Here is a 10,137-nt window from a genome sequence, read left to right on the forward strand (position 1 = left end):
ATGTAAGTTTGAACGCTCACTAAATGAATGGTTGTAAGTTGTTGACTTTCTGTATAGGTAGTCCTCGACTTACGACCAGAATTTGGGGTGCTTAGCAAGGTGGACCTTAAGCAACTTGTGACTGGCTTTATGACCTCTTTTTGCCAGGGTTGAACGAATCCCTGCGGTCCTTAAGTGAATAATGCGGTCATTAGCTAAATCTCGCTTTCCCCGTAGACTTTGGCTTGTCGGAAGCCAGTTGGGCAGTTCACCAATGGCAATCAGGTGAGCCCCATCACAAGTACAGTTACTCCTCGACCTACGACCACAAATGAGTCCAAAATTTCTGTTGCTAAGATGAATCCCATCGGCATTGACAAAATCTGCATTGGTCTATTGCAGAAGGCAGCTTTACTTGGAACAGCTGCCAGAGTCTAGGACACGAATCTCAGAGAAATAGTGGAATAGACTCATTAATGAAAAGATGCCAGAGGAAGGACAAAACAAAACTTAAAATCATTTTTAACTACTTAAATTAATTAAATTGAATTGTTGAATTCTCCCACAGCAAGTTGTCCGGTGGCCGTGATGAGTTGTAGCATTCGGCAGCTGCGATGATACCTTTCCCATCTAACAGCCACATTTGCCTATCCCAGCTCCTTGGGAGGGACTCAACAGCTGGACAGAATCACCAAATCCAGCCTAAACACCTGGCTGACCGTGTGACCAACCCCAAGAAAGAATCACTCTTTACCATCAAGATATCCTGCAGGGCATCCAGATTGGGAGCCTCGGACAGCAAGCTGGTGAGCATGGTGTTGCAGGCGTTCACTGTCTGGTGATAAAAATCCTAAAAAAGAAAAAGAATATCTGAAGGAAGAAGTGGCGTAAAGGAAGGAACAGCGCCTAAAAGAGGAAGAAATCCAGGGGCAAGGAACTTACGGCCCTTTTAGTACGACTGGGGGACTGCAACTCCCAGCAATCCTTAGCCAGTCGTGGACTTCTGGGAGTTGAAGTCCACAAGTCTGCAGGAAACAGAGTGGCCCACCTTGCAGGACTGATTTTTCTCCCAGAGTTTGGGGAAATGCTTTCTTGTCTGAACACAAGGAAGAAAAGTACTTCCTTCCTGTTATATTTCAGAAAAGAACGACTAAAAGGTTGAATGTCTTCCTTAACAGTTCTGGAATATTCAAATACAGGCAGTCCTCAACTTACAACCACAATTGAGCCCAAAATTTCCATTGCTAAGCGAGACATTAGTGAAGTGAATTTTGCCCTCGTTTTACGACCTTTCTTGCCACCATGGTTAAGCAGATCACTGTGGTTGTTAAATTAATCCATGGTTCTTAAGTGAATCCGGCTTCCCCATTGACTGGTGCGACCGTCGTAAATCGGTAAATCGGATGGATCCAGAGTTTTTGAGGAGATCTTGAATCACGTTTACCACATCCTTGTTTCCAGGTGGATCTCATATGGCTTTGCTCCATCTGGACTGCTCACCTGAGTTTGAGTTGATTGGGCTGGGCTGCTTGCTTGCAGTGTGGTCATCTTCAAAGGTGGCAAGGAAAACACCTTCTCGATGCTTTTACTTGCCACTTTTGCCCTCATCTCCGAGTTCAAGGGAGGCTTCATACGGCTGATGAAAGACAAGAAAAGAGGAGGGATGAGGTGAGAAGATCACAGGCTCATTGGGTCAAAAGGGACATTCTACTCCAACCCTTGCTTGATGGTCTTTAAACCATCCCAGTCATATGGTTGTCCACTCTTTTCTTGAAAACTTCAAGTGATGGAGCCCCACAAACTTCTAGAGGAAAACCATTCCACTGATTGATTGTTCTTGGTGTCAGGAAGTTTCTCCTGGATCTCTCTTTGATAAGCTTCCATACAGCACTTCTTAGCTTGCTCTCAGGTACTTTGGAGAGGAGGTTGACCCCCTCCTCTCTGTGAGAGTCCCTCAAATTTCAGAACTCTGCTATTATGTCTGCAACAACAGATGTTCATCATCTGTTTGAGCCTCCAGTTCCTTCATCATCTTGGTTGCTCTTCTCTAAACTCTTTCTAGAGTCTCAACATCTTTTTTATATCGTGATGACCAAACCTGGATACAGGATCTCTCTCCCTCTCCCACTCCGTCTCTCCCTCTCTCTCTCCTTCTCTCTCTTTCTCTTTCTCTTTCTCTCTCATCCATCATCTATCTAATCTACTAGACCAGATCACCAGAAACACTCCCACCAACACTGACAAGGCGAGCCATGAATTTGAATTTCAAGTGAGAGCAAACCCTGCTTCCTTCTAGCCCTGATGATGTTTCCTAGTTGGGTCATGAAATGTCTGCAAGAAAACCACCCTGCTGAAAGAAAACCAAGGACCCCACACATCTAAACAAGCGTGCTCACCTCCTTTCCTAGATCTGAACTGCCCAGATTGCCAGCATGCAAATTCTTCACCCTTCCAAATTCTGGGGCTGACCTGCTAACTCAATGCATGCTCTACAGCAGGGATATCAAACTCAAGGCCCCTGGGATGGATGCAGCCCACGATGTGGTCGGATCTGGCCCGTGGAGCCATCCTGGTCTACCCAATGCAAAGAGGAAAGATCGGGCCAGCATGGCTTCCGACCAGTCTACTCAATGCGAAGAGGAAACATGCCAGCAGTTTGGCGAATGGCGTCAATCTGGCCACGCCCATCCAGTTGTCCACACCTACCCAGTCAGCCAGATCCACTCATTCGGCAACCCCTGCCTGCCCACTCCCGAGGTCAGCCACAGCCTTGATGCGGCCCTCAATGAAATTGAATTTCACACCCCTGCTTTAGAGCATGGGGACTTGGCATGGAAATTTCATCACTGGGTCAAACTGAGTCTTCGGAGAAGGGCGGTATAAAAATGTGAACAATAAATAAATAAATAAATTCCAAGTTCCTACCGAGCTGGTGAGAAGATGAGGGCAGATCAGGTACATACCTCATGCAGGTGATGGTGACGATTGCTTTATGGAGAATGACGACAGACAGGGCTCTTGCGGGATGCTCTTCAATGGCTTCCTGAAAGGAGAAGGAAATACACCTAAGAAAGCTCCTGAGATATGGTCACCATCCAGCTGCCCCTATTCCCATCCCTATGCTTTTTCTGGTTGCACAGGAAGTCCACAACTTACAACTGGTCGCTTAGCCACCATTTAAACTTATGATGGATCTCCAGGGCTACTTATGACCCAGATGCAAAGTTCCTCAGCAAACATGTGACCATACTTTGGTCACTAGGCAACCAGTTTGCATTTATGATAGTTTGCAGTGTCCCGTGACCATGATTTAAGTCAGGGAAGGGCAACTGTGGCCTCTTTATGACCTATATAAAATTGGGAAGCCAGATTCACTTAACCACCGTGTGAATAATTTAATGAAAATGATTCATCTAATAACGGTGGCAAGACAGGTCATACAATAAGCAGAATTCACTTAACAAATGTCCCACTTAGCAACAGAAATATTTTGGACTCAATTGATTGGTATTCAGTTTGATTCCAATTCACTTTTAAAAATAAATAGCCCCACGAGCACCCGCCTCCCCTCCCTCTCCCCACTTACAATGATGTTCATGACCAATTCCTGTTTACGTGGTAAATAGATGTCTTGCCTCTTGCTGTAGGCAACAGCTTTCGTGATCATGATAATTGACCTCATGAACGCAGTCTTCAGCCCTTCGTCCTGGGAAACACAAGTGGGAATGTGGGGTGAGGAGTGGGGGAGTCAGAAACACCAATAGGAAGGACTTCTGGTTGAAATTCTAGCTCTCCCTGTCGGGGGCTTCATTCGAAGCCATAGCCACCCTGTAGGGGTAGTGAAGCAAAGGGGGACTACCTTGCAGGTTGAGGGGAGCCACATCTCCCATTCCTGACTTGGAACACCCCCCTCCCCATCCGTAGTCTAGGAGCAGCGGGAGTCAAAAACCTCTCCCATGAAGCCAGAAACCATTGTTTGTGCAGGAGAAGAGAAATGGTGAACGGTTTGTTGTCTGGGTGAGAAGATTTATTGCTTAAGCTTGACCCCACTCCTACCCCCGAAAAGAAAAATTCAAGAGGAAAACATTTTAGAACAATTTTTTACAGCGGTGTGCAATTATCATGAAAAAACATGTTGGAAACTTAAAAAGTAAATATTAGTTTAAAAAGAAAATTAAGTTGAAAATTGTATCCTCAAAACAAAAGGTGTGATATTAAGAAGGCATATGAAGATGCTGGAACTATAACCCCACCTTTTCTTCAAATAATTTGTTTTAAGTATTGGATTTATACGTTAAAACAAACAAGATAAATAAATCGGACTTGTCAAAATAAAAGCAGAGAGGCAGAAAGTGAAAGAAAGGGTGCCATCTGCTGATAAAAATGAATTTTTGCAACTTGAGAGTCCATATTGAAATAAATGAAAATAACTATTGAACTATATATATTTACCCGTTCTGGAATATTAAATATGATTTTGCGTTTGGAGACTCCTGAATATTATAGGATATATAATAACGACTTGAGGAGAAGAGGATACCTGAAACAACTGACTGATTAGATTAAACATTGATGAGACATTAAAATTTGATTTGGAGGCTTAGTTTCTGAACCGATGATTATGGAGACTTAAACGGAATGGAGTCAATGATTCAAAACATTAAGGACCTTATACTGGAACTACATAAGGACATGTTGGAAATATTTGATTGTACAGATGAAAGACAGGAAAATTGTATACAAGAGACAAGGAGCAAAGACCAGGACAAGAAGGAAAGAATGGACTTAACAGTTGGAATAGAAGGGGAATGAAAATTGAGAAATCAGCAAATAGAAGATAAGAAGGAGGAGACACTCTTAAAATTAATAAGGATTGAAGAAGTAAAACAGGGGGAAAACACTTTCAAAGATTGAAAAAGGAAATGGGAGGAACAGGAAGAGGCTTGGGAGGAAAAGATAGGATTTAGAACAGAAAATAAGAGTAATAATAGTAGAATTTTATGGAACAAGAAAACTAGAGTTTGAATGAGAAAATGAGAAAAAAGGTAGATAGGAATATGATGAATGCTTTAAATGATTGTGATTGATATTAGAAGTTACTATTGAGATATTATATAATGGAAGAAAGGAAGAAACTTTAATAGAGAAGAAGAGTTAAATAATGGGAATATAAATAATAAAACAGATTATCATGTCTTTGAATATAATAATGTGAAGGAGGGAAATGTTAAAAGTTTAGAATGGAAGGGTGGTAAAGCAATGTATTAATAATATGGAACAAGAAAAATGGAATGTAATAATTATGAATATATTTATTTGTATTGAATTGTATGATGCTCAGACACCATACCATTCACATAATGATATGTATGAACTACACAAAAATAAAAAACTTGATTCAAAAAAAAAGAAAGAAAAGAAAAGAAAAACCAAAAGGAAGTAGATGTATTTATTTATTTAAATGTTTAGTAGCCGATTGTCTTTGGTTGAACTCTGGGGGGCTCCCAATCAAAACATCCCTGGACATTCTGGGTTCTAGTCCTGCCTTAGGCATGAAAGCTGGATTGGTAACTTTGGGTCAATCACCAGGAGACAGTGAGTTCTAATCCCACTTTAGGATGAAAACCAGCTGAGAGACTTTGGGCCAATCACCAGGAGACTTTGAGTTCTAGTCCTGCCTTAGGCACAAAGGCCAACTGTCTTTCATCCAATCACTAAGAGACTGTGAGTTTTAGTCCCGCCTTAGGATGAAAGCCAGCTAAGAGACTTTGGGCCAATCACCAGGAAATGGTGAGTCCTAGTCCTAAGGCACAAAGGCCAACTGTCTTTCATCCAATCACTAGGAGACTGTGAGTTCTAGTCCCGCCTTAGGATGAAAGCCAGCTGAGAGACTTTGGGCCAATCACCAGGAGATGATGAGTTCTAGTTCCGCCTTAGGCATGAGACCAGCTGGGTGAGTTGACTCACACAATATCACAGAGTTGTTGGATGGAAAGGAAGAAAGAGTATAAGGCACATGCACTGCCTTGAGTATAATAAATGTAGCATGACCATAGATCCTCCTCCTCCTCCTCCTCCTCCTCCTCCTCCTCCTCCTCCTCCTCCTTCCCCTCTCCCACAACATGCTAGTTGGGTCATGAAATGTCTGTAAGAAAGCAACCAAGCTAAGGACTCCAGATTATAATGGTTCTTGTAATTAAACTCAGCATTAAGAGAAGTATAGGGTGGAAACCAGCCTACCTTGTTCATGGTGCCATACTGCCCAAGAATTTCAGAGACAATGTTGTCCAGGAGAGGCACCATCTCGTTTGCTTGGGCTCCGAGGACTGCTTGGCCATAACACAATATTAACGTTGTCCGAATCCATCTTTCAGAGAGAGTCTGTAAGTCCTGTCAGTACAAAGACGAGACGGTTAAACTATTTCCCAAGGCGCCAGGAGACAAGAGAAGAAGCAATGGATGGAAACTGATGGAGCTTCTTAGTCACCCAAGTCATGGTTGTCCCAAAGGTGCTTTTTCCAAAGGAAACTGGACTTTGTTTTTCCTTGAAGAGGTTTCACTTCTCATCCAAGAAGCTTCTTCAGTTCTGATTTTGATCAATACAGAAGAAGCTTTTTGGATGAGAAGCAAAATGTCTTCAGGAAAAGCAAAATCCAGGCCTTTTGAAAAAGCACCTTTGGACTATTTGAGATGTTTGTTGGGGCTACTCATCATCTTCTCTAGCCTTATAAAATAGTTCTCCAGGAGATGGAGATGGAGAATTTCCAGCACCACCTACATCTCAGGTCTTTGAGATCTATGACCAATCTGAGAAGTCCAGACAGCCTGGTGCATAAGTCCTTCTAACCACGTTGGACTTTCCTTCCCAGAATCCCCCAGCCTCCTTCTGTACTGAGTCTCAGACCTTGCAACCCCATCCCTGGTCTTACCTCAGTCGGGGCTTTAAGTTCAGAAGGTGACTTTGGCTGACGGAAGTGACCAGCCTCCTCCAGGACCCCTAAAATTTGTGGCAGGTGGCAATAGGCAACGATGTTTATGCTTTCTGAGATTCCCTAAGCAAAGCAATGTTTGTGAATTAGGACATGTGCACATTTCCTTTTTCTTTATCTTCTGCTTTCTCCTTCCCTTCTGCACCTCTTCTTGCTCCTCCTCCTCTCTGCAAACCCCAGGCCCATCTAGCACTGATGAAATTACCTAGCTGGCTAATGAAATGTCTGCAACAAAACAACCAAGCACAGAGACCACCAAGGGCCCCACAGTCCTCCTCCTCCTCCACCTCCTCCTCCTCCTCTTCCCTGTAACCCCCATTATCTTCTAGCACTGATGATGTTACCTACTTGAGTAATGAAACATCTACAAGAAAACAATCAAGTTAGAGAGCACCAAAGACCCCACAATTCTCCTCCTCCTCCTCCTCCTCCTCCTCCTCCTCCTCCTCCTCCTCCTCCTCCTCCTCCTCCTCCTCCTCCCTTCACCTCCACTCTGCAAAATCTGTTCCCTTCTAGCACTGATGACATGACCTAGTTGGGTCACTAAACGTCTGCAAGAAAACATCCAAGCTCAGAGAGCACTAAGGACCCCACAAAGATAGAAGTCTCAGCCCCCGCAGGCATCCCACTCCCACTCACCTCTCTGTCTTTTTCTTCCTGCAGTGAAAAACTTAGCAGTTTTCTTAGCTGCTCCGTAACTAACTCTTTCTGCCTTGATTGTTGCAGCTTCACCCCATAGTATTTATACAGCATAATCTGAAGGTGGGAAAAAGAGTCTGTGAGTCCTAGGGAGCTCCACCAATTGGCCAGGAAAAGGAAATATTGGATAAATTATAATCAAAAATGGACTCCCTGCGGTCAAGCACAGGGAAAGTGGTTCCGGGTGACCTGATTGGGCAACATATAAATCTAATAAGTCAAGAATTGCCATTCTTCTTCTTAAAAAGCTACTTTAAACCCCCATTCCCATAGGAGGGTCCAAATGAAATGTGAATGACAAACGTTAAAATGATTTTTAACATTATTGGAAAGAAGGATATTGCTGAATTAACTCATGGCGAGTCTGCCATAGCTTGTGGGCATCGGTGAGTCGGCCATGGCAAGCTGTCTTCTTCTGACATTGCATCTAAGACAATTGCGGCCCTAAAAGTGTAAAACCTCAGCATATTTACCTTGTCTTGAGATGAGAAGTGGGATGTGCTTTGCTGGATGGGGGGCAATCTAGTTGTTTTCTTCCTGGGCAGTTTTTGGTCTGAAGGAATCTGCTTTGACAACAACAACAAGAACAACAAAAATGAAGTTGTGAGAAAGTGAAGGAGCAAAGGAAGGAACAGTTTTATTTTTTTTAATAAAAAAGTTTTATTTTTACATTCATATCCAACAACTCATCCAATGTACAGTTATATACAATTAGTCGGGCTTGCCCAGTCACCACCCCCTCCTTTTAACTCTCTTCCCTCTTCTACCTTCTTCTACTTTCCAGACCTTCCTCCCCTTCTCTTATCTGCATCCTCTCCTCCCCCCGCCCTACACCTTCCTCCTCCCTCTTCTACCCTCTTCCTTCCTCTTCTCCCTCTTCTCCCCATCTTCTCCTCTTTCCTATCTCCTACTCTCTCTTCCTTTCTCCCTCCCCACCATTCTAAAATGGTACCTGGGCAGACCCGACCCTACATTAATTATATTTATACATCTTCAATAATCCCTGTACATTAAACCATCACTCCATCCTCTACCCTCATCCCTCCCCCAGTTCCCCTCCCCCTTACCCCCCACCCACCCCGACTTCCCCGAACAAAATGCAGGGTATCAAAACTAACAATCATAGTCCAAAATAAATCTTAAATTATAATCTCTAGTCACTCCACACATAATCACACTCTCAATTCCCCTCTCTTTCAAAGATATCTCTAATACAAAATATTTCCTAAATTTACTCATATGCTATTCGATATTTTTTTATCTGATACTTATTTTGAATAGAATCAATCCACATTTTCCATTCTAAAATATAATTTCTTGTGTATAGTCTTTCAAATAAGCAGAAATTATTTGAATGGTGTCATTTGTGATGTGGTCGAGAAGGGAGGTGTCTGATATCCAACGGATCCTTTGCATTTCCATGTCACGCCAAAAGCTTTCGATCCTTGTTGTTGCCCAGCATTCAGTGCCATACAGTGTAACAGGGTGGATGGTTGTTTTGTAGATCTTAGATTTCAGATGGGTTGGCATTCATCTGTCCAGTAACACAGCTCTTGCCAACGCATCCTGGCTGCATTCACCTTTGCTCACACCTCCTCACTGATGTCACCATTGCTTTGAAGGTGGGATCCCAGATACCAAAAATTGTCCACCTTCTTCAGGTTTTCTCCATTGATTTGAAGCATTCCAGGGGTGGTGACAGTCTCTAAGTACCCAGTTGTCTTGATGTTGAGGTGGAGTCCGAAATGGTTGAGGTGATCATTCTATGGTCATTCCATGATCCTTCCATCAAGGGCCACAGAGTTCAGCAAATTCTTGATAATCACATTTGTCTACTTTTGGGATAAAAGTAGACAAATGTGATTTGTCTACTTTTGTCTACCGGCCACTGAGGTAGGCCGAGCTTCTGCAACCTCTCCACGATGGTCCTCTGGGCAAACCGCAACATAAATCAAGCTGCTTACCTGGAAAGGACGAAGATTGTCCAAGATGGTCTCCAACATTTCTCTCTCATCCATCAAGTCCAGGAGTTCTTTGACTGGTCTCCCTCTTAGTGGCTTCTTTCTCTCCCATAAATGTCGAAAGCATTCATCGGAGAGTTCTGAGAAAAAGAGACAGACTGAGATTGATGGGCAATTCGATGGGACAAGCCTTCTCAAAGCAGAGAGACACAAGGTGTGTATGGTGGATCACCAGGCTGAGCCAGAGGGAGGGGTCAAATGTGCCATAAGTCTCGAGTTCCTGATCTTCATGTTTTTAGACAACCATCTTATATATGGAATAGGAATTTTCTATTGCTTTGAAATTTCACAGTGTTGTAATTTTATAATTTATTTATAGTCTTTGAAAAAGGCTAAGAGGGAGGAGGTCTTTCCTCCCCTCTGAGGGCAAGATGTTCCTTTACAGTGGCAGTGGTAGAAGACCCTCTTCCTAGACCCACCAGTCGAAACCTTTTGACTGATGGAGTCTG

At 43.2% G+C, this 10,137-nt stretch overlaps 1 protein-coding gene across 1 annotated transcript in view; it reads right to left on the reverse strand.

Annotated features, from left to right (window-relative positions):
• Positions 1-9,745, reverse strand: part of LOC131203646 (maestro heat-like repeat family member 5) — a 35,768-nt gene extending 26,023 nt beyond the window's left edge. The window contains exons 1-9 of the mRNA XM_058194063.1: positions 9,632-9,745; positions 8,141-8,230; positions 7,608-7,724; positions 6,909-7,031; positions 6,220-6,369; positions 3,566-3,685; positions 2,943-3,022; positions 1,480-1,615; positions 734-829 (exon numbers count right to left, since the gene is read on the reverse strand). Coding sequence (XP_058050046.1) covers positions 734-829; positions 1,480-1,615; positions 2,943-3,022; positions 3,566-3,685; positions 6,220-6,369; positions 6,909-7,031; positions 7,608-7,724; positions 8,141-8,230; positions 9,632-9,685 — 966 coding nt within the window. The 5' untranslated portion in view covers positions 9,686-9,745. The remainder of the gene's footprint in view (positions 1-733; positions 830-1,479; positions 1,616-2,942; positions 3,023-3,565; positions 3,686-6,219; positions 6,370-6,908; positions 7,032-7,607; positions 7,725-8,140; positions 8,231-9,631) is intronic.
• Positions 9,746-10,137: the final 392 nt, after the last annotated feature.

This window comes from Ahaetulla prasina, chromosome 9 (assembly GCF_028640845.1).
Source record: "Ahaetulla prasina isolate Xishuangbanna chromosome 9, ASM2864084v1, whole genome shotgun sequence".
In the NCBI taxonomy this organism is placed as follows: Eukaryota; Metazoa; Chordata; class Lepidosauria; order Squamata; family Colubridae; genus Ahaetulla; species Ahaetulla prasina.